This window comes from Giraffa tippelskirchi, chromosome 10 (genome assembly GCF_054371585.1).
Source record: "Giraffa tippelskirchi isolate mGirTip1 chromosome 10, T2T-mGirTip1v1.2.pri, whole genome shotgun sequence".
Taxonomy (NCBI): Eukaryota; Metazoa; Chordata; class Mammalia; order Artiodactyla; family Giraffidae; genus Giraffa; species Giraffa tippelskirchi.
This window is the reverse complement of record NC_137284.1, coordinates 25,647,420-25,672,977: the sequence shown is the minus strand read 5'-3', so window position 1 is coordinate 25,672,977 and position 25,558 is coordinate 25,647,420. Positions and strand designations below refer to the sequence as shown.

At 36.9% G+C, this 25,558-nt stretch overlaps 1 protein-coding gene across 4 annotated transcripts in view; it reads right to left on the bottom strand.

Moving 5' to 3' along the window:
• Positions 1 to 25,558, bottom strand: part of ANO5 (anoctamin 5) — a 92,489-nt gene that overhangs the window by 10,868 nt on the left and 56,063 nt on the right. For all 4 annotated transcript variants that reach the window (XM_081533736.1, XM_081533739.1, XM_081533735.1 and 1 more), the window contains 9 exons: positions 25,108 to 25,242; positions 23,786 to 23,891; positions 23,630 to 23,690; positions 15,469 to 15,620; positions 13,337 to 13,411; positions 11,312 to 11,534; positions 8,989 to 9,158; positions 7,997 to 8,094; positions 1,544 to 1,674 (listed from right to left, as the gene is read on the bottom strand). In XM_081533736.1, coding sequence (XP_081389862.1) covers positions 1,544 to 1,674; positions 7,997 to 8,094; positions 8,989 to 9,158; positions 11,312 to 11,534; positions 13,337 to 13,411; positions 15,469 to 15,620; positions 23,630 to 23,690; positions 23,786 to 23,891; positions 25,108 to 25,242 — 1,151 coding nt within the window. The remainder of the gene's footprint in view (positions 1 to 1,543; positions 1,675 to 7,996; positions 8,095 to 8,988; positions 9,159 to 11,311; positions 11,535 to 13,336; positions 13,412 to 15,468; positions 15,621 to 23,629; positions 23,691 to 23,785; positions 23,892 to 25,107; positions 25,243 to 25,558) is intronic.

Below are 25,558 nucleotides of genomic sequence, written 5' to 3'. Positions count from 1 at the left end.
TTTAAGGTCCCGATCCTCTGTACTAACTTGACATCTTTCTAAGTAAGTTTTACTCTCTTTCCTCACTAAGGCTAAACACCTAAATAAGCTGGCTTATTTCTCCATGTTTCTTCTTTTGTTTCCATCAGTGCTTGGGGTAAAAGAATCCATGTAGCTGGCAGACTGTACTTCCCACAGGAGAGAACCAAAAAACAATGAATGAGACAAAGATGACTTTCCATCGTAGGAAAAAAGAAAAAGGAATCTTCCACTAGTCCTCTATTTTTAGATAGATCTTGAGTGTTTCTGGATTTCAGCATTTCTCATAATACTTTCTCATTAGCATCAGTCTTTTCATCTACTAATCCAAGAGAACAAACTGCCTCCTTCCTAACTACTCCACTGAACCAAGAAACAGAAAATTAAGGTGAAGTATTATGCAGAAACAACTTGAATTTCTAGGTTCAAATCTCATATCTTTACCTATAATCTCTGTGGCCCATGGCAAATAACTTCTCCAAGCTTCAGTATTCTTTCAAATAAAATACAGTGAATACTGTTCTGTAGAATGTTTTAAGATTAGAGATACAGTATGTAAAAAAACAAGAATAAATTAACTCTTAACTCTTAGCTGTGTCTCAATCAATAATAATTAATCTTGTTATGAAACACTGATTTCATCTTTTACTTTTAGTTATAACCTCTGACACATTTATGCAAAAATTCACTTGAAACATAAACAATTACTTAAAAATTACAGCCTTATAACTCCACAAATCAAGGACTGCCTAGTTTTATAACTGTAGACATCTTCTATTTGCCCCAATATACCTATTTTAATTCAGGTATCATATGTACATATTCCAGTGAAGAATTGGTAACAAATTCAGGTCATCTCATTTATTCTACCACGACTTTTATGGACCACGGAAATAAGCTGGGAAAACTCTCCTCTGTAATTTCACCAAAACAGCAGAGAAGGTCATATGAGAGGAAACCCTCTGAGTAGATTCCACAATCAGTCCTGGGGTTATCTCTCTTAAAATTTCACCCCAACCTCTCTTCAATCCTTAGAATATTTTATGCATTTCTTATGTCCAGTTTGGGTTTCCCTTGCATATCTTTTAGCTTGATTCTTTGCAGCCTGAAAAAAGGATATACACTAAATGTATGTCAGATTCTAGTAATGTTTTTCATTGTATTCCCTCTATGAGCAATCACCAAGGCCAAAAAAAAAAAAAAAAGCAGAAAGCTATTTAAACTAATTTGAGACAAGTATTAAAAAGTGATCCTTACTTTATTTTGTTCAACAATATTAACATTAAATTCATAGGAAAAATATCTCTGAAATAGCTGTTTTGAAACTGAATTTCACCCTGCATTATATTTGGGGAAAACAGAAATACTGTGCCAATTTTTTCCATATTTAGCCACCAATCTTTTCACCCACTATCCAATGATTTATTGAACACCTACTATCTGCAAGGTAGGAAGAAATATTAAGAGATGAAAAACACATTTTACTCAGCTTCTTTCATGTTTCAAGACAGAGATTGAAAATTACCTGTTTCCAAATACTCATAGAATAACTCAAGAGAACCAAAAGTTTCAAGATCATGATCCTGCTCCCACCGACTGTATAGCTTTTCAGAGTTGGTTCGGGTTTTTCGGCGTCTCCACCAATTCAGAACCAAGCTGTTGGAATTGATAAAAGTAAACATATGAAATAGGATTTAAGAAAAAGGGGTCAGAGAATCAGAGTATTAGATCTAAAAAATGGAGGTGAGGGAGGGCAAGTAAGTTTAGATCACAGAACAAGTAGAGAGAGACATGACTACAACTAATGTCCAAGTCAAAATCTAGTGTTCTGTTCACATCTACTTGCCAAGGACAAAAGATCTTTATTTGGGTGATTAAGAAAGTAAGACAACCCTGCCTCTGCAGGAAAATGCATTTACTCAGAGACAGTTCTTTAAAGAGCACATGGAGGAGAGGTCACCACAGGACTGTTTGTATATATTTAATTCACTAACCTTAACGATGTTGTTATACTAAGGCCACTTGGGGGAATGAGAAATGGGTTACAATAGAAAATGTATGATAAGGGAATACAGAAGTTTATCTAACACATGACAATAAATGCAATAATCCTAAACAAGACATTACCTAACTCAATTCTATATATAAATATATACAGAATATATATATATATAATATAATATATCATAATATATTGGATTACTTAAGAAAGAAAAGACTTTTTCAAAATTAAAAACTCAATCCATGTAAGAGATCATATTAACACATTTAAGGAGAAAATGATAAAATCATGGTGACTAACGCAGAAAAATGCATTTAATGTATTTCGACAATCTATTAAAACCTATTTATGATAGAAAGGTAGGAAAAGAAGAAAATTGCCTCAGTTTGACCAAAAGCATCTACCAAAATTCTGGGCTAAACATAATTCTTAATAGGGAAAAACTAGCAGAATTCCCTTTAGAATTAAGATCAAAATAAGAGTGTATATGATCACATTCAAGACTTTATTGGAGATCTTAGCCAAACAATAAAATGAAAAAGAAAAAGTCAAAAGAACTGGAAATGAAAGAGTAATCTGTGATTACAATCAGTAATGTGAATGGACTGCCTGCCTAGAAGGTAGGCAAATGAAGGTAGACAAATAATAAGAGTTTATCAATATATTGCATTCCTATACATCCACAAAACATAGTAGAAAATATAATTTTTAAAAGGTACCATTTACAATAGCAAATGAAAGTACCTAGAAATGGATTTGATCAAAGATTTATAAGACCTGTATGCTGAAGTTTAAATATTTAAAGTCATTAATGTCCAAAATAAATGTTCATGAATAAAAAGATCTGGCATAATAAAATGTCAGGTGTTTTTACTGAAACAATTGAAACGTAACTCCAATCAAAAAGCCAAAATACTTTTCCATACTTGAATTCTGCCAAGATGTTTCTAAAATTTACACAGAAAGATAAAAGACAAAGGATGGTGAAGATGTTTCCACAGATAAATAAGTAACTTGCCCCACCATATATGAAGAGTTAATTATAAAGCTGTCTTAACTAAGGGAGTTAGTAGTACTGGTGTGCCTGGTGTTAAGTCACTCAGTGGTGTCTGACTCTTTGCAACCCTATGGGCTCCTCTGTCTATGGGATTCTCCAGGCAAGAATACTGGAGTGGGTTGCCATGCCCTCCTCCAAGGGATCTTCCCAACCGAGGGATTGAACCCGTGTCTCCTGCAGCTCCTGCACTGCAGGTGGATTCTTTGCCACTGAGCCACAAGGGAAGCCCTGTGGTATTGGTGTAGAGATAGACAAATTCTGGAACAGAATGGAGGCTGATTATAACCTTGCATTAGCTGTTTGGCAAAAGCAGTATTGCAGATCATAGAGAGTGGGGAAAAGGGACTTTCAATAAATGGCAACATGAAATTATGTGTTTGTTTGGTTTTTTTTATAAATTTATTTATTTTAGTTGGGGGCTAATTACTTTACAATATTGTAATAGTTTTTGCCATACATTGACATGAATCAGCCATGGGTGGCTGAAATTATGTGTTTTTAAAGAAATGAAATTGGACCTTTATAGCAAACATGAAAATCCCTTCCATAGTATATTAAGAATTTAAAAGAGAAAGGCAATATAATGTTACAATATTAAAAATATTTAAGTATAAGTACATGAGAATTGGTTTTTGAACTTGAGGTATGAAAGGATGTATTGAACAAGACTTTAAAAATGCTAAACCATTAAAGCAAGAGTTGATAAAAACTCTACTATATTAAAAGTATGGACTTTTGTCCATCTACAGAAGTGGTTCCAGACTGGAAGTGATTTAGCCCACACAGGGACATTATTTGAAGTATCTGGTTGTCATAACTGGGGAGAAGGTGGGCTACTGGAATCTAGTGGGTAGAGTTCAAGGATGCTGCTAAACATCTTACAATGCAAAGGGAGCTTCCAATACCAAACGATTATCTGGTCCAAAATGTCAACAGTACTGAAGATGAGAAAATGATTAAGATACTATTAGAAAAACTTGTGCTGGGATAAGGTATTTGCAGCACATATAACCAAAAAGCAAGCAAACAAAAACACAGTAACCAAAGTTATAGAGTGTTCCTACAAATCAATTAGAAAAAGTATAAACAGACAAGGAGAAAAATGATTAAACAACATGAACAGCATCTCATTTGTATGGTCAAGACTTATTCATGTTATTAATCAAGGAAATGCAAAATAAGAGCAAAATGAGATATTATTTATACCCTCCAAACTGGCAAAAATTAACAAATAAGCAATATAAAGCATTGTGTCAAATGTGTTAATTAAAAGGAACACTTATATGCTGCTTATATCAAAACTGAAATACAAAGAAAAAATGGAATGATAAAAAGGGAAGAGAATTCCTGAGATTTTTGAAACAATACCACAAGATGGGCATGCATGTGACTGGAGTCACGAAGGAAAGGAGACCACCCAATTCAAGAAAGAATTTTTTCAGGAATCACAGAAGCACATCTATATGCTCCATTCTAATTATAAACCTCTTAATTCCCTATTTAGTAACCATTATCTTGAATTCTGTAATCACTTCCCTGCTTTTTCCAAAAAAGAAAAATGGTTATATCATCAATGATCCTTTTGAGTTAATTTTTGAATGAAGAGTCAGGGTACATGGAGTTTTGTTATTCTGCATATGGATGCCCAGTTGTTCTAGCACTAGCTATTGAAAAAATGACTTTTCTTTAATGAATTGTTTCTGCACCTTTGTCAAAAGTAAAATAGCTATGTTTGTGTGGATTTATTTCTTCAGTCTCTGTTCCATGTGGTTTATACGTTTATCCCTTCACCAGTCCTGAGTTGATTAATATGGTTTTATAGTTAAGTCTTAAAACCATGGACAGTGAAGCCTGGAGTGTTACAGTCCATGGGGTCGCAAAGAGTTGGACATGACTGAGAGATACTGAATAGGGTAATTTCTCCAACTTTATTCTTCTTTATCAAATTTGCTTTGACCATTCTAGTTCATTTGCTTTCAATATAAATTTGAGCATCTGATTCTCTGTATCTACTAAAATCCTTCTGATATTTTGATTGGAGTAACATCTATTTATTAATTTGGGGGATAATTGGCCTCTTTACTAAGCTGAATCTTCCAATCCATCAACACAATATTCCTCTCCACTCACATAGATGTAATTATTTTCAACAGGATTTGTGGTTTTCAGCATACAAATTTTCCACGTTTTTAAGATTTGTATCAAAGTGCTTCATTTTTCTGAACTATCAATCGCTGTACTGACAATGTTTCTTCCATTCCATACTCATATTTCTTTCAGTAGTTCTTCCAATGAGGGTCTATGAATGTAAACTCTTATTTTTTTTCATGTCTAAAAATGCCTTTATTTCACCTGTACTTTATGTAATAATTAAAATGCTTCTAGAAATCTAAGGTGAACTTTTTTTTCACTAAGAATCTTGGGAATACTTTTGCATGTGATGTTATTAGTGAGAAATCTGTTGAATACAGGTGGCATTCCTTTTTCTTCTGAAAGATTTTAAGATGCTTTTATCTCTGATGAGATCTATAGATTGACCATAACATATCCAATTATGAATTTTATTTATCTTGCTTCATAGTTTGGATTCATTTTCATTTCTGGAACTCATGCTTTTATTCATTTCAGAAAATTTTCAGCAATCACCTATTTAAAGAATTTTTTCCTCCACCATTCATTCATTTTTTCCCCTGAAACTACTAGCATATTAATGTGGAAGCCACTTTATATAGCTCCCCTGCCACTTTAATTTTATTAACCTCGTTGTCTCTCTGTTCCACTGCACAATGTGAGAATTTCTCAGTACTGTTTTCCAATTCACTAATTTACTCTTCAATTGTGTCCAGTCTGTAATGGATCCCATCTATTGTGCACTTTATTTAAAGTATGATTTTTCACTTATATATATTAATAATTGATTCTTTTTGATATTCATTTGTTCTTATTTCATTTATATCTATATTTATTTAAAGTATTTCCTGATCCTTTTTACTGACAATATCACCTCCTTCTATATTTTCAGACTTTGTCAGAATCTTCCACCTGGAGTAAATTCACTTTCTAAGAACTGATTTTGTTAGCGACCTTTGTAGCATTAAATCTCATTTAAGTTTTCAAATTTTGGTTTGTAGGCTTAAATTTACTTGTTTTTCTTTTCTTCTACTGCCCTGTCTGTCTCCTTTCCTCTCTGCGAGTATTAATTTTCCTCTTCTGTTTGGTTTAGGGGTTTAACTCCATTCTGCCCTCCAGGTTCTCAATCTAGGGCTAGGATTTAAAATAACAACTTGGCATTAGTTTGGCATTATATCTCTATGGCAATATTAGGGATGTGGTGTATCAAATACTGTTCGAAAGGCTAACATCTATGTTCTTCCTTTGTCGGCACATGAAATAGCACCCCAGGAGTACTCTGAAACTGTTGGGGTGGGTGAGAGCAGAATGGAAGGGTGCTTTCAATCATCTTTCATGAGTAAGTAAGAATAAACCCAGGCCCTGGATTTAAGTACTGTTAAACTGGCTAGTCCCCTATCTTAAATGCTCCGCTTTTAGTCTAGTTCATCCTGTAGGTGCTAATACTGCAACACTGTCATTACCTAACTCGGAGACCTGCAGTATTACAGGCTTACAATTCTATCTCTTTTTATCCATGGGAATTTTCATCTTACAACTGTCATTTTGGTTTGCTTTCTTCTTCTTCTCCTTCTTCTTTTTTTTTTAATAATGCACTCATTATTGCTATGCTTTGGGGACAGAGAGTGCTCCTGTCATGTGCCAGCATTTAATTCATAACAGTTTTCGTGCCTAGATGTATAACTAAGCAGGACCCTGTGGAGCCTTCCTGGGACAGACTCCTCCCCATATCGTCTGCTTTAGTTCCTCTTTGAAGGAATAGATAATATTATCTGAGGCACATTTCCTGAGTTGTTTTACAGATATGAAAACCTCCACCAAATGGAAGATGTTAACTACTTGATGACCATGAGCACATACCCCCAGGATTCCTGGAGCCTTAGGATTTATAAGGTTTACCCCTGTGACATTACCCTGTTACCTCACCATCAACCAATCAGAGAACTGTGCACGAGCTGATCACATATCCTATGACCACTCCCAAGGTCACCCGGACTTTGAAAATGCTTTCCTGAAACCCATCGAGGAGTCCAGGCTTTTTCAGCACTAGCTGTTCCAGGCTATTTTATGGCACATTACAATAAACACTGCACTTTCCTTTACCACAATCCGGTGTCGGCAGACTGACTTTACTATGGGCAGGCAAGTGGACCCGAGTTTGGTTCAGTAACAGATGTGTCCATGACACACAGATATTTTCAAAGAGTTTAACCTCCAGTAATTTTGAGAAATAAAATGCAACTGTAGAATAATTTACAGAGCATATAACATTTAGATTTCCCAGTGAAATATTCACAGGAGACAGGGATAATTACCTTTCCCTAAACTTCACTCAAGCAAACAGAGATGCATATTTAAAAGTCTGTATTACCTTCATATACATTTGACTGTTGATTAAAAGTGGAATAGCATTGAATATGTATATTACCCCATGTAAAATAGATGACCAGTGCAAATTCAATGCATGAAGCAGGGCACTCAAAGCCAATGCTCTGGGACAATCCAGAAGGGTGGAGTGGGGAGGGAGATGGGAGGGGACTTCAGGATGGGGGGAAACGTGCACTCGTGGCTGATTCATGTCAATGTATGGCAAAACCCACCACAACATTATAATTATCCTCCAATTAAAGTAAATAAATATTTTTTTAAAGTGAATTTTTTGTTGTTGTTGCTGTTGACTTAGATGTTAGCTAATAAAGACACCATGATAATCAAAGAATTCCACCTTCTTTCAGAGGAAATCTCTTATGGTTACTTAAATCAAGCAAAAACTTGTAAGTCATACATACGGATAAATGGCCTCTTTAATGTTTCCGAAGATCTGTTTCCCAGTCATTATGATGGTCAACTGGGTTGTCAGTTCTACTAGACAGCCTGCAGGATCACACTAGCAGGAAGAAAAAGGAGAAAAATTAAGTGAATGATGAAATATGGACTTCTGCAACAAAAGAAATCTCAAACCAGAAGGTGAGAATCTGAAGATTTGCATTGGAACAGATATTAAATGATAAAAGGGATATTTAGTTCCAAGTCTCAAGCATAATCACAGTGGTGGTGGTGGTGGTTTAGTTGCTAAGCCGTGTCCGACTCTTGTGACCCCATGGACTGTGCCTGCCAGGCTCCTCTGTCCATGGGGATTCTCCAGGCAAGAATACTGAAGTGGGTTGCCATTTCCTTCTCCAGGGGATCTTCCCCACTCAGGAATCAAACCTGGGTCTCCTGCATTGCAGGCAGATTCTTTACCGACAGAGCTACTAAGGGAAGCCATCTAGCTGCATTAGATTCAGCTGTGAAATATGTTAAAAAAAAAAAAAAACCATATTTCTGGGCCTTATTCTTAGAAAATTCTGACTCTTTCTATCTGGGTTAGGGCTGGAAGTTGTTATCTTCTTCATGTGATCTGGTTGCAAGCCAGATTTGGGAATCACTGAGCTGGTCTAATTCTACACCCACGTGGGGAACCCTTTCTGCTGTACCTCTAGGAAGTTATCATTCATCCTTTGCTGGAAGCGTTCAGGAATATAGAACTTACTTACTCCAGTTCATAGCTCATATTTTGTATCAAACAATAGGTACAACATAACTTTCTTTCCCCAAACAAACTGGAGAGTCTATCAGATGGCAGGATTCTAAGACCAATATGCTCCATGGACAGAGTCAGTTATCTTAGACTTTTCTTGAAAATTGATAAAATTTGAGTAAGTGTGGGGAACACCAAAAGGTAGTGAATTAACAGTGAGTTACTGAAGCCATAAATATCACCTCTCGAGAGAATTCTTACCTCTTCACTTCTCCACACACCAAACAAATATGTGTATTTTCCAGGATATCCCACATACTTCCCTTTAAAGAAAGCTACGTAGAAGCAGGATGAATAATAATTTACAAACTGAAACAGGAACATTTTCAAGGTAAGACTGCTCTCATACTCCTGGTGAGTCCGAGGAATTTCTGATTAAAAAACAACGACAACAACAAGGTTTAATAATGCACCTTCCTGTTTCTTAAAATGTTTTACTCCCTGGGACAAGTGGATAGCTAGTCATATTACTCAGAGCCTGTTGAAATGCTCCCCACTCAGTTCCTAACTGACCAATATTAAGTAGCTATGGATGTGTACTAAGCTTTCTAGGACAGGCTTTGCATTAATCTCATTGCCAGAGAAGCCTGGCAAGCTATCATTAGTATGTTTAGAGGGGTGAAGTACTTGCCTGGAGCCACACAGTCAGAATATGGAATTCAAACCCTTACCAGACTGAAGAGCCTCCCGCTCATCTCCATGATTCCCAGGAGATCACCACGTGTGTGTGTGTGTGTGTGTGTGTGTGCGCGCGCGTGTGAGTGTGTGTGTCACTCAGTCGTGTCTGATTCTGCGACCCCATGGACTGTAGCCCACCAGGATCCTCTGTCCAAGGGATTCTCCAGGCAAGAGTACTGGAGTGGGTTGCCATTTCTGTCTCCATATCACTACATGATATCCTGTAAACATTTCAGATCTCTCTTGTCTGCTTTCAATCCGGTTTAAACAAAGCAAATCATATAAAGGGTAGAGGGTGATTTCCACATTGAATTGTGCTTCCCTCTCATGAATTAAATGGGTTTATCAATTTTTAAAACATTGTCATGCAAACAGTGGCAGCAATAGTACACATTTCCCCTCTCCTTCATTTAAACTGGATGATCATGATCTATCGCTTAATGAACTCCAAAGGTAAGAAAATGTTAAGAGTCTCTTCACACCACAGGAGAATGGCATGAGCCATGAAAGAGTAAGAGACCATGTTTTTCTGAGATGATGATCTTCCAAGGGTATGAGCTGATCCAGCCAAAACCATGACATGTTCAGCAACACAGAAATGGTAACACATATTCTGAAGACACAGATAACTCCTCCACTTTACTAAAATTTAGTTGTATTCCTACAAAATCTCTAATGTGAGTACAGGTGATTTTTCTCAGTGATGAAAGCTAAGGTATTTTTAGGTGCTTGGGTTTTATGTGCTAATATATACATACACACACACACACACACACACACACATGTGTACACATATACACACACACACTGTTGCAAACTCCAAATTTGAAAAGAATATTTAATGGCAGTGATGTCCCAGTGTTTACCCTGCTGCTGCTGCTGCTGCTAAGTCGCTTCAGTAGTGTCCAACTCTGAGACCCCATAGACCGCAACCCACCAGGCTCCTCTGTCCCTGGGACTCTCCAGGCAAGAATAGTGGAGTGGGTTGCCATTTCCTTCTCCGATGCATGCATGCATGCTAAGTCGCTTCAGTCGTGTCCGACGCTGTGGGACCCCATGGACAGCAGCCCCCACTAGACTCCTCTGTCCACGGGGTTCTCCAGGCAAGAACACTGAAGTGGGTTGCCGTTTCTTCCTAGTGCTGAGTAAATACCGTGCTGCCTTTTTGGTTACCATTGGTCCAATGACAGTGCACAGATTTGGAGAAGAGGCAGAAGTCTTGGACAGTGCAGTCACAGAAGAAGCTGAGGCAGGAGCTGAGTCTCTGATCTCATCTCCAGCTGGCGGCAAGGGCAGGAAACATGTGCTACTCTCCCCAGCTGAACCTCCCACTCCACCTGGGACCTCTTCACCTTCCCTCATGGCTTTAGGAGAAATTTTCAAAAGAATATAATCCAGGTCTTAAGACATGGCAACTGAAAAGAAAAGCACTAGCTTTTAGATTTATTCAGGAGGACCTGACTGTTCTGCTTTTCTGACGGAGGCTTTCAAAATCCAACACCTTCCAAAAACTGTATACAAGAAATAAAAATCATCTGTGTCTTGAGAAATGTGTGAGGATTTTATTTAGGCTTCAATTAATCCCATCAAGGAAGGATTAAGGCAAGAATACTCAAAAAAGATCTATGGAGGCCTAATTCCTTTTAGTTCTTCCTGCTTCCATTATAATAGCCTGAATATAGCTGTTAGGGAATTCTGAAGTACCAGGCTATGCATCTACCTGTAGAGCAAAACTGTCTTGAAATGTGCTTTGAAAAGTGAACTCCCTGGGGGCTGATGCAGAATGAAGGTGTAACATTGGCAGGAATCCTTTTTCAGAGTCATATTAATGATTTGGCCAGCTTACCCATTTTTGTAATCCAGGCAGATATCTTTTCATAAAAAAAATTCAAGATCAAGATGACAATAAAGTTCAAGCACGATCCAGTGAGAGATGTGGTTATCTGGGGAGTGAGGAAACTTTTGACGTGCTTTAAGGATGCTTCACTTTCCATGAAGCTAGCAAATGTAGCAAAGACTGACAGGCGGTATACAATCACAGCTACCATACACGCGACAACCAGAGCCATCTGGGGAAGGGAAACAAAAACTGGTCACTCTGGTCTCTGTATCTGTGCGACACATACCTGGCTGAAACATACTCTTCTCTTCAGCTCATATATTAAGTTTAGCAGATCTGACGTGGAGAGCAAGCCAAGCCAGTTCCCCTCACTATCGTTATTGTTTAGTTGCTCAGTCATGTTCAACTCTTGCGATCTCATAGATTGTAGCCCACCAGGCTCCTCTGTCCATGGGATTTCCCAGGCAAGAATACTGGAGTGGGTTGCTATTTCTTTCTGCAGGGGATCTTCCTTACCCAGGGATCAAACCCACATCTCCTGCTTGGCAGGCGGATTCTTTACAGCTGAGCCACTAGGGAAGCCCCCTCTCACTGTAGATGGTATAAATGGCAGGAAATGAAAACTAGGAAAGTAAAAAGGTTAGAGATAAGGTGTACGGTAGCAGCTGAGTAAGTAGAAAATAGAAAAGTACTCATTGCTCATCCTCTAAGTCCACCCTCTTGAACAAGTTGGAAAATTAGCCAGCAAGCCAGCATCTGACTGTGGCCTTACCTGTTCCTGGGTAGCCCTCTAAGATTTTTCCCTTTTTTGCATTTTTAAAAGATTATAAAGAAGAAGACAATTATGTGCAAGAGACTATTTGTGGCTCACAAAACCTATAATATATACTTTACAGCAAATGTTTGGTAACCTCTGCTTTAGTTAAATATGTATTGTGAAGATTACATACTTTCTCAAGAAAAATATGTTTAAAAATTCAATTTTATTTCCCCTTACAATATTGCCATTAGCAGTCTGATATGCCTGGTAGTTTAGGTATTTGTATAGATCCAGTATAAATTTTATATCTTCCCATACTCAAAATCACAAAGATCTTTATAACAATGATTGGAGAATTTTATTGTGAAAGTTGAAGAACTGAATAAAATTAAATGAGTACTAGAAATAAATGACAGTGATCTTACTGGAACCACACTCTAGAATGTTTTTGACTTAGTATCCCCAATTGATTATAACCCCTTTTAATTCTATCATCTCTCCTAAAATGATTGTTATATCATCTAGGAAAATACACATTTAAATAGAAAAACCAATGCCTTTAACAAAAAAGGTTAAAGATAAAAAAAATTATGGGACAACATGGAGTAGTGAGGTTAATTAATAGTCTACAACTGCCAATTATTTATACTTCAACAGGCTAATATCTCTGAGGGTAACTTTATCTGTTTCCTAAAATTAAAGGTCAACTGTAAGAGGACATAAATTTGGAAAGGGAAGGCAGGAAATAGATTATGAAGATGGAGGAAGCTATTAGGTAAAAGGAATGGAGAAAATCTGCCTCCTTAACAGTGGGATATACTAATTAAATTCTTTAAGTAGAAGATGTAACATTTCCTTCTATTATTTTGGCAAGAGAATGAACGTTAATGGTATTGTATAGATATTCTAGATGAATATAAAGACAAATTAATATTTAAAAAAAAATAACCAAATAGTCTGCAATCAAATTGTTTGTTATACTGTTCTGATTTCAAGTTATCACCAAATTAATGAAGAGCTGGGGGAGGAGGAGGAATAGGCTTTAATATAAAGCATCTCTCTCTCCCCACAACTCTTTTTCCAAGGTTTAATTATGAGACATCCATGTAAATTATAGTTTATTTTATGTAAGCGCTCCATTCAAGATAAAAACAAAATACTGTGAAGGGGGAGGGAAGAGAGGGACACAGACCATTGCAGATGAAACTGTTGAGGTAACCCCAATATGATCTGAAATCAAATAGATGACAACAGTTTTAAAGAATGCTCACCCATAATGTCACTGTGACTCCTGATAAAAGGTACCATGGAAGACGGCTATATAGAGGCAAGTAAGGTTCCATCTCCTGTAATTTTGAAGAAATCAGAGCAAAATTAAAAATCTACCCTCAAAGTTGGGATTCCAAGCAGTAGTCAAAATCACAAAGCCCAGTTCAAGTAGCTCTGAATCAGTGGATTCACCGTAACTCATGGAAAGCTATATTCTAGTAGTGGTTCCTTACATTTAGGTAGAAACCTTTAAGGCTCCTAGATGGAATATTCTACAAATGATAAGAATTATAAGATACACATTATTTCCTGAGTGATGAATTCTAGTGGTATTCAGGGCAACATAGACAGGAAAAACAAAGTCAAAAGCTGAAGGCTGCTGCTCAAGTGGATATGCTTTAATGACGTTAAAATTTTCTAATTGAGTTAAACTGAATTGGGCAGGCAGCCCAAGAGCTCTACTGAACTTCAGGATGTGTGTGCATACATCTGATGATGTACATGTGTGTATCCAATGTTTGTGTGTTTGTATGTGTGTGCATATTTGTGTGTACACTTGTGGGTTTTCATGCATGCATATGCATATTCCTAACAGACTCAAATGTTAGGTTGTGCTTAACGACTAAAGAAGCATTGAAATGAAGTTAAAAAAAACAAAGATAAAAACAAAAACCCATTTCCAAAACCATTAAAGCTAAGTGAAGTAGATGATTCACAGTGAACTAATACATATTTTTTTTTAAACTGGTTTCAAATGTAAACATTCAATACATCTTGGTTTTAGATCAATAGTTTTTGGCAAAGCCAACTGAACTGCTTTTATATTCTTTTCTATCCCATGAAGTATGAACAGATATACATCATATCATTATCAGGACAATATTTCTTTTAATATATTCCAATTAATTTCAAATTGTCACCCAAATTGTTAATATATTTTCTAAGGTGATTTTTCTCTTCATTCATTTATTGAATTTTTTGTACAGTTTCAATGCAATTTAATAAATCTTTAGTGAATACCTGAACTGTGAGAATTTTGAGTGTTATACATAAGAATAATGTCCTGAACAGAGTAGGGAATTGTACTGAAGAGATTTTAGAGGCTTTCTAGTCTCCCTTTAATAGCATCAGGTAACATGGTGATTATAGAGTATGGCAAGGTAAGCACTCTAGGAATATGCAGCCAAGAGTTTACAAAGTACCTTTCATTTTCACGTGAAACAAAAATGAGATACCAAGAAGTCAAAAAACTCAATTCACAACATACGGCCAGTTTGCCAGTTATCCCAAAATCTAGACTTTCCTTTCTAGACACCCATGCAATTATCTTCCCATTACAGTCAATTAATATGGTCTAGATGGATAAACTTTGGTCTAATAAAGCCATCAGTGATAAGCTTATTACCTTAATACAATACCATTTTAATTTTCACACATTAACTTAGTATCATTTCCATATATATGTGTGAGTTTCATATATATACATACACATACAAATTTATATATAAAGTCCACAACATACACACTAATTTCCATTTTATTTTATTTCACTTAGTATTAAAACTATGTATTTTATGTATGATGGCTTGGATCTGCTTCAAAATAATCGCAGGTGGCACTAGTGGTAAAGAACCTGCCTGCCAATCCAGGAGACACAGGAGATGTAGGTTCGATCCCTGGGTCAGGGAGATCCCCTGGAGGAGGGCATGGCAACCCACTCCAGTATTCTTGCCTGGAGAATCTCATGGACAGAGGAGCCTGGGAGGCTACAGTCCAAAGGATCACACAGAGTTAGACATGACTGAAGTGACTTAGCACACACGCATGCATGCTCAGTCTAGTGGCGGAGAGGGGGTGGGGTGGTGGGTGGGTGTGTAAAAGAAAAAAGAGTGCCCATGAATTAATAATCATTGAAGCTGGGTGATGACTCCATCCTGGGACTCATTACACTTTCTACCTACTTTTTCATGTGTTCAAAATGCATATTAGAAGCAAGTAAATAAGTTTATGTGATTTATATGTTGGAGAATATTCATATTTAAAGGCAGATTAAAATACACATCGTTATTTGAGAGGCCTCCCACAGGCAGTGTGTCCGCTGAAATACACTGCCTATTTCAGTTTCTTAATATACCTGAGTCACTGCATTCATTTTCCTTTTTGTACACATAGCTTCAAATTCAGGTCTCAGCTGGAGCTGCTGCTGCTCTTCTTCAAAGTCTACCAGGTCCCACTCATACTCCAGTCTGGCTTGTCGTTGCTTCCAAAACTCTAAAAACAATGTGACTATGGGCAAAGAAATATATAAAAACAAATATAATAAGGAGATGGCAGAATAAATGAATAAGAAGTCAGTACCTGGGTTTTCTTTCCTTCAGAAAAATCATTTTGGTCATATGATGCTTATTCTGTTACTATTATATTTGATGATAAAATTATAATACTATGAATTTTAGTATAATACTACAAAATAGTATTGAAATAACTCTATATATAAATACAAATTAGTTTCTTAGATAAACATAGAAAAATTTTTTTAGGCACACTACTCTCTCTTTCTTCATTCAGATAACTTGAAATAATATTTGAATGTGACATTTTACTATCACCTTGATTTTGTTTGCATGTGTTTTACTGAAATCATTCAAGCAACAGTACCACTTTCTCAGGCTTAGGGAAATTTAAGGAAAATACAAGAGCCATTCAACAGCACAATATCTTTCTTTGTGCCTCTGTGCTTCTCTCCTCTGCCTACATCTGTTGGTCTGTCTCTCTCTGTATATGTATAATATATATTATTATATATGGCATAATATACAATATATATCATTTTTTTAAATAAACTATCACTTAAAGAATAATATATTTACAGAAAAGCACACAAACATGATCAACACCCCCAGAAACTCTCCCTTAAAACCCTAAGGCATAGATGTAACTGGTTTATATATATATATATGAATATATAAAACACACACACAGCAGTTTCTTTAACCATCTGTCTATCAATGCACATTTAGGTTGTTTCCCTTCCACACCTTGGTTAATGTATTAATAGAAAATGTTGCAGTGAATGTAGGAATGCTAACATCTTTTTGAGATGCTGATTTCATTTATTTTGGGTAAATATCCAGAAGTGGGATTGCTGCATCACATGGCAGTTCTACTTTAATTTTTGAGGAACTTCCACACTGTTTTCCAGCTGTACTGCTTAGCACTCCCATCCATAGTATATAAGAGCTCATTGTAATTCTCAACATCCTCATTAACATGTCTTTTCTTTTGGTAACAGTCATCCTGACAGGTATGAGATACCATCTCATTGTGGTTTGATTTACATTTCCCTGAGAACTAGACATTAAGTTTTTTTTTCATGTTATCTGTTGGCCATTTGTATAACTTCTTTGGAGAAATGTCTATCCAAGTTCTTTGTCCATTTTTAAATCAGGTTGTTCTTTTTTTTTTTTCTTTCTTACTATTGAGCTACAAGAGTTCCTCATATATATTGGAGATTAACCCCCTATCAGATACATGGTTTGCAAATATTTTCTGCCTTTCCATGGGTTGCCTTTGCACTCTGTTGATTGTTATCTCTGCTGTTCGGCAGTGTTTTAGGTTGATGTACTCTGGCTTATTTTGTTTGTTTCTGTTGCCTGGGCTTTGGTGTCATCTGCATGAAATCATTTCCCAGTCCAACGTGATAAAGATTTTCCTTATGTTTTCTTCTAGGAGTTTTACACTTTCAGGTCTTATGTTTAAGTCTAACCCATTTTGAACTGACTTTTGTGATGGTGTAAGATGTGAATGAGGGGCTTTCCAGGTGGTGTTAGTGGTAAAGAACCTGCCTGCCAATGCAGAGATATAAGCAACGTGGGTTCAGTTCCTGGGTCAGGAAGATCCTCTGGAGGAGGGCGTGGCAACCCGCTCCAGTATTCTTGCCTGGAGAATCCCATGGCCAGAGGAGCCTGGCGGGCTACCGTCCATGGGGTCACAAAGAATCTGACATGACTGAAGCGACTTGGCACACACGCACACAAGATGCAAATGAAAAATGTTGTCTGTCATGTCAGTAAACAAAGGATATTTCTGCCATCAAGCCACTATAACCATCCAGATGATGAGCCTTGAGCAAACACAGGATAGGAAATAACAGAATACTGACTCTATAGAGTTAAGAAGCGAACAGAAGTAATGACTGTGCATGCACGACTCAGCCGTGCTGACTCTTTGCCACCCCATGGACTGTCCCCATGGACTGTAGTCCACCAGGGTCCTCTGTCCATGGAATTTTCCAGGTAAGGATACTGGAGTAGGTTGCCATTTCCTTCTCCAGTGGATCTTTCCAACCCAAGAATTGAACCCCCATCTCTTATTTTTTTCTGCATTGGTAGGTGGGTTGCTTACCAGCTGAGTCACCAGACAAGAGAGCTAAGGTGCATGTCAAAGGAATGATTTCAGTGAATCCAAACTTTTGCATCTTTCCATATATAGAAAAGTGCTAAATTCACTAATTTGAGATATCTAGCTGTCTTTAATTAACAGTAATCTTTTGATGTACCAACTACCTGGTCTTTCTTGCAAAACTCCTTTTCACCCTGGTTCCTCCCTTACCTCTTTGGAACAGTCCCTCAGAGCTAGCTGAGAGCCTGCCTCCCAGGCTTGAAGTCCTCAGAAAGTCTGCTAAATGAAAAATAATTCTCAACTTTTAGGTTGTGAATTTTTTTCAGCTGACAAAGATAAGGATCTAATGTCATTCTTTTGCATGACAATATCCGGTTTTCCCAGCACTATTTGAAGACTATACTTTCTTCATTTTGCTTTCTTGGAAATCCTGTTGAAGATTAGTTAACCACATACAAAGGGATTTCTTTCTGGACTCCATTCTGTTTTATTGATCTGCATGTCCATCTTTATGTCAGTACCATACTGTTTTGATTGCTGTAGCAAACAAACAGTTTCTAACTGGTTTTCCGCCCAGGGCTAAACGCAGAAGCAGCAGACACAAACACCCATCTTCCAATATTTCCTTGAAAGAGATTAACTTGCAAACTTCAAAAGCTACTGCTGTAGGGTCCAACTTCTAAACCGCCTGCATCCAGGTGCTGACTGAGATCTTCCCATTTGGGACCCTGATGGGTGTTGGCACAGCCCCAAATACTGGGAGCCACTGAGAACAAAGAAGGCAGCTTGGCTAATCACAGGCCACATTTTCAAGGCTAGGAGAGGTAGTTATTTTACCTAATGCACAGAAATCAACACAAAGAGGCAAGCTAAATGAAAAAACAGAGGAGTAGGTTCCAAGAAAAAGAAAAAGACAAACTTCAGAAAAAGACTTTAATGAAATGAAGACAAGTGATTTACTTGACAACGAGTTCGAAATAAGGGTCATAAACATGCTTACTGAGGTACAGAGGACAATGCGTGAATAAAGTGAGACTGTGAACAGAGACAGAAAATATAAGAAAGTAACAAACAGAAATCAAGAGTATTATCAAGAGCATTAAACAGAGCTGAAGAATACAAGAATTTTATGGCAAAATTCAATAGAAGTGTTTGGCAGCTTGCTAGATCAAACTGAGAAAGAATCAGCAGACTCTAAGAAAAGGAAGTAGAATTCATCCAGTCAGAGGAGCAAAAACGAATTAAATAAAAATGGAAAATGATTTTAAAAAAGTGAAGTTAGCTTAAAGGATTTATGGGACAATATCAGGCAGACAAGCATTTGCATTAGAGGAGGTCCCAGAAAGAGAAGAGAGAGAGAGAGAGAGAACATATTCAAATAATGGGTAAAAACTTCTCTTAACATAGGGGAAAAAAACAAATATCAGATCTAGGAAACCCACTGAGTTCCAAAAAAAAGATGAAAACAAAGAGAAATGCACTGAGACACATTATAATTAAAACTTCACAAGTTAAAGACAAAGAGAGAATTTTATAAGCAGGAAGAGAAAACCAAGTTATGTACAAGGCAACACTTATAAGACTTTTAGCAGACTTTTAGTAGGCCAGAAGGGAGCAGCACATTACTGGGAAAAAAACCAAACCAAACCAAATCAAACCTGAGGACCAAGGATACTCTACCTAGAAAGTTTTCCAGACAAGTAAAAGTGGAGTTTATCACAACTAGAGTGGAAATGGCAACCCACTCCAGTGTTCTTGCCTGGAGAATCCCAGGGACGGGGGAGCCTGGTGGGCTGCCGTCTATGGGGTCGCATAGAGTCAGACACGACTGAAGCGACTTAGCAGCAGTAGCAGCAGAGTGGCTTTTGAAGAAATGTTAAAGGGACATCTTTAAACTAAAATGAAAACATATGAAAGTATAAATGTCACTGGTAAAGGTAAATATATAGTTAAATTTAAAATACTCTAATGTTATAATGGTGGTGAGTAAATCACTTGTAAATCTATTATGAAGGTTAAAAGGCAAAAAGTAGTAAAAATAACTCTAACTACAATAAAATTGTGTAACTATAATAACTGGTTATATAATATATATATATAATAATTGGTTAAAGGATACACTAAGAAGATATAAACTGCAACATCAAAAACATAAAACAGGACAGAAAGTAAAATTATAGAGCTTTATATGTATTTCAAATTAATTTGTCTTAATAAATAAATTTATTAAAAAAAATAAAATAAATTAAAAAAAAATAATTTGTCTTAGCTTGCAATAGAATGATATAATTACAAGATGTTTTACATAAGCCTCTTTTTAATCACAGAGCAAAAACCCATAAAAGACATGCAAAAGATAAAGGAATCTGAGCATAACATTACAGACAATTATCACACCCCCGAAGAAGAAGGCAACAGAGGAAGAAAGGAACAAAGGAATTACAAATCAATTAACAAAATTGTTGCCGAAGAACTTAAGTCAACCATTCTTCAGTAGTTTGGCATTTGAAGCAAACTGGAAAGGTGAAAAAGTTCTATAAGTGGGTGCCTCATGAGCTGAGCACAAATCAAAAAAATTGCCATTTTGAAGTGTCATCTTCTCTTGTTCTATGTAACAACAATGAACCATTTCTCGATCAGATTGTGATATCTGACAAAAAGTGAATTTTGTACAACTCAGTGACTGGTCTGAGAAGAAGCGCCAAAGCACTTCCCAATGCCAAGCTTGCACCAAAAAAAAGGTCATGGTCATTGTTTGGTGGTCTGCTGCCCATCTGCTCCAGTACAGCTTTCTGAATCCCAGAGAAACCATTATATCTGAGAAGTATGCTCATCAAATCGATGAGATGCACCAAACACTACAACACCTGCAGCCGGTACTGGTCAACAGAAAAAGGCCAACTCTTCTCTATGACAATGCTTGACTGCATTTGACACAACTAACACTTCAAAAGTTGAACGAATAGGGCTGTGAAGTTTTGTCTCATCTGCCATATTCACCTGACCTCTCGCCAACTGACTACCACTTCTTCAAGCATCTCAACAACTTTTTGCAGGCAAAATGCTTTCATAACCAGCAGGAGGTAGAAAATGCTTTCCAAAGAGTTCATCAAAATCTGAAGCATGAATTCTTACACTACAGGAATAAACAATCTTATTTCTTGTTGGCAAAAATGTGTTGATTGTAATGGTTCCTATTTTGATTAATAAAGATGTGTTTGAACCTAGTTATAATGATTTAAAATTCACTGTCCAAAATTTCAATTACTTTTTCACTAAATTACTTTTACTGTTAAGCTAAAGGGACTTAACAGGCACTTACAGTGCATCCCATCCAACAGTAGCAGGATAAATATTCTTCTAAGTGAACATGGAATGTTCTCCAGAAAAGGTCATATATTACCATCACAAAACAAGTCAATAAATTTCAAAAGTTTGAAAACATATCAAGTATCTTTTCTGACCACAACAGTATAAAACTAGAATTATATGAAAAATAAAAACTGGAAAATTCACAAATATATGGAGAATAAAGGGCATGCTACTGAACCAACAATGGGCCTTAGGAAAATGAAAAGAGAAATCAAAAAATATCTTGAGACAAATGAAACTAGACATACAATATACAAAAACTTATGGGATATACCAGAGGCAGTTCTAGGACGGAAGTTCAGAGGAATAAATGTCTTCATTAAGAAACAAGAAAAAGCTAAAATAAACAACCCAACTTTAGACCTTAAGGAACTAGAAAAAGAAGAACTAAACAAAGGCAGTTGAAGTAAGGAAATAATAAAGATCAGAGTGTAAATAAACAAAATAGGGACAAAAGACAACAGAAAAGGTCAACAAAAAGATAAATAAAATAAAAAACCTTTAGCCATAATTACCAAGAAAAAAAGATAAGGCTCAAATAAATAAAATTAGAAATTAAACAGGAGACATGCACCTGATCTAGTAGGTGATGCGTCACCGACTCGATGGACGGGAGTTTGAACAAGCTCCGGGAGCTGGTGGCAGACAGGGAAGCCAGGCGGGCTGTAGTTCATGCGGTTGCAAAGAGTCAGGCAAGACTGAGTGAATGAACTGAACTGATGCACCTGATATGACAGAAATACTAAGGATCGTAACAGACTACTATGAACAATTATATGGCAACAAAGTGGATAACCTAGAAGAAATGGATAAAGTCCTAGAAACAGACAACCTATTGGAACTGAATCATGAACAAACAGAAAATCTTAACAGACCAACTACCATTAAGGGTATCAAATCAGTAATCAAAAACTTTCCCACAAATGAAAGTCCAGGCCTCAAAGCTTTAACGGTGACTTCTATAATATAGGTAAAGAAGAAATAATCCTTCTCAAATTCTTCCAAAACCTAGAAGAGGAAAGAAACCTTCCAAACTCATTTTAGGAGGCATCATTAACCATACACCAAAGTCAAACAAAGACAATACAAGTAAAGAGAATTACACTTGATGAATGTAGATACAAAGAACCTTAACAAAACGGTAGCAAATCAAATTCAGCAATATATTAAAAGAATCATACACCATGATCAAATGAGATTTACTCCAGGGATATAAGGATAGTTCAATACCCATAAATCGATCAACATGGTATATCATATTAACAAAATAAATGATTTTTTTTAAAACAAAATCCCATCTTAACAAATGCAGAAACAGCATTTAACAGAATTCAACATACACTATGATAAAAACCTTCAAAAATATGGGTATAAATACAATGCACCTCAATATAAGGCTATCGTGAAGTGATATCTTCATCCCCACATTCACTGCAGCTGGTGGGTGTTCCATGTATGGTTGCTCCTGTTTGTTATGACGTGTGAGGTTAGTGTTGGTGTACAAGCTCTCTTAATGGAAAGAATTGAAAATTATTACATCTGTTGTAATTTGTAGACATACCTATCACCCATTTCTGATTCCAAAAAAATGACAGAGGCAGGATCTGTCTGGCACATGATGAAGAGACGTCCATACACTAACTTAACCAGAGGAGGTTGGAGAATTGTGGGTGAGACCTCACAGTCCCCTGTCTCTCTTTGAATCTGGGCTTTTCTCTTCAGACAAGCAGGTAAGCAGAAGTGACAGAAACCCACAAACCCCTCTGAGACACACACACCCTCACAGATTGAGGTGTCCTTTTGACTGAATCAAGCTACCCTGCTCCTTTGGCCAGTTTTTAAATGCACATACTTGTGCTTTGTTAAAGGCTGCTAAAATGGGGAGAAAAAAAGTCTACCTTTTCCCAGAGTCCCCCAAATTTTGAGACATGTCTTAGAAGTCTTTAGGCCTCTTCTTGACAAGTTACTCTTACAGAAAATACATTCCTCACCAACAACAGGAGAAACTTCATGACACTTCTACTTCCCATGGGATACAAAAGAGAAGAGACACTGGGACATTTCCAAAATTAAGGTGAATTCCACCTTATATGGGAGCTTTTAACCAAATAGAATTTGACATGGGGAACTTAAATTCAAATGTTGATATATGAGCCCTCAGAAATTTTTGAGTCTTGTTCAAGTTTGTGTCCATGACTCAATATCCTCCAGCCACCAAATACTTAACATTTATTCTCCTGAATTAAGCAATTATTGAGCCTATTTTTACACAGTGCTAAGAGAGAGTGTGATCTGAATACATACGACGTTTCAAAAATTAAAGTGTTTTTCAGACAAATGAGTAGATGATTAATAGGGACCTTTCTGGACCAAGGACTAACAACCACTCCATTAAGGTAGTGATGCTAGCAGAGACATAAAGACATAAAATTACTTTTGGTTTGTAAGGTATGCCAACTGTGTATGATGGCCATATAACACATAACACAGAGAAAGTTGTTTTTATGTAACTATCTACTTACCCCAAATTCCCATGAACATGGCAAAGAACACTGTTGACTCATTGTCAAATAAATGGGAGACCTGCAAAACAACAATGTCAGAAAAGACTTAGTATCAAATGCAATACAAAAGGAGGTAAACTGCAAGTCTTAAAGCATACCACAATACATACATACCTTTGAAGCCAAACAGGTTGAATTTAGTCTCCAATAGCCACACAGTTCATCACAGAGTGGGCACATGATAATCTGACCCCCAATCTCAGGATCACAGATCTCAGCACTGCAGAGAGAAGAGCAACGTTGCTTGGTTTTGTTTTTTTTAGGTTTTTTTTGGCCATGCCTTGTGCATTTGTTGCTTAGTTGCTAAGTGTCCAACTCATTTGCGACCTCACAGACTGTAGCCTGAGGTTCCTCTGGCTACAGGTTCCTCTGTCCAAGGGATTTCCCAGGGAAGAATACTGGAGTGGGTTGCCATTTCCTTCTCCATGCCTCATGGCATAAGGAATCTTAGTTCCTCAACCAGGGACAGAAACGATGTCTTGTATAGTGGTAGTACACAGTCCTAACCACTGGACTGCCAGGGAGTTCCCAAGGGCAATGCCATTTTAAAAGATGTGTTTGGTATCCACACATTTGTTCTCAAGGGGGAAAGGGGTATGCATGTGTGCTAAGTCACTTCAGTTGTGTCCAACTCTATGCAACCCTATGGACTATAGCCTGACAGGCTCCTCTGTCCATGGGGATTCTCCAGGCCAGGATACTGGAGTGGGTTGCCATGCCCTCCTCCAGGGCATCTTCCCAACCCAGGAATCAAACCCGCATCTCCTCCAGCTTCTGCATCGCAGGCGGATCCTTTACTGCTGTGCTACCGGGGAAGCTCTGAAAAGGGGTGGGGTAGGAGGAACTGGGAGGTTGGAATGACTCATATACACTATTGATACTATGTACAAAATAGACAACAGATAGGAAAATACTATATAGCACAAGGAACTCGACTTAACACACTGCGGTATCCTAAATAGAAGGGAAATCCAAAAGGGAGGGGATATATGTAAATATATGTATGGCTGATTCATTTTGTGATGCAGTAGAAGCTAGCACAACATTGCAAAGCAACTACACTGCAACAAACATTAATTAATAATAAATAAATAGATAAATAAAACATCCCAAGCAAAAAAATAAAGTGATGTGTTTGGGTAAAAGTCCAAAGCTATTCTTATTGAAACACTTTTATACAATTTTTCACATATGGGACTGGGGCAATATAGCAGCAATTTTTGTAGATCAAATCATGCTTAAGGAACAGAATCTTTACAGCCCATTCTTAAATAGATTTTACATAAAGTACCAAGTGAGAGGTAGCTGCTCTGTTTGGGTCTTTTTCAGAAATATCAATTATCTGCTGTAATAAAAAACATTCTGACACAAATTCCAGAAAAATACAATTTTGGTTAGCATAAGATTCTCTGTTTGGGCAACTCAATTGCACTTACCTGCTTGGGGTGTTATGAATCGTTAATAAACCATAAATAAAACAAGCTAAGCCAACCACAGCTGCAAAAAACAGCATTTCTGTGTAAAATCCGAGAAAGACGAAATAGATGCCAATTTTTTCTCCATAATAATCCCTGTGAAAGAAGGTAAAAATAAAATCAGAGGCTGCAAGAATAATGCACTTCAGAGAGTCTTGGTTTTCCATTCAGGCACACTTGTATTCTAGCTTTGGCCCCATTGCCTTCTAGCCTTGTAATTTTGATAAAGTTACTCAATGTTCTAAACTAAAGTTTCCACATCATAAAGTGTAGGATGATGCTTATCCATAGACTTGGTGTAAGGATTGAAAGAGACAACACATATAAATAAGAAGCCAACTGAGTGGAAGTTAAGATTTATTTTTAAATAATCAGGTAATTTGAAAAATGTTGAAATTTTAAAGAGTTTAAA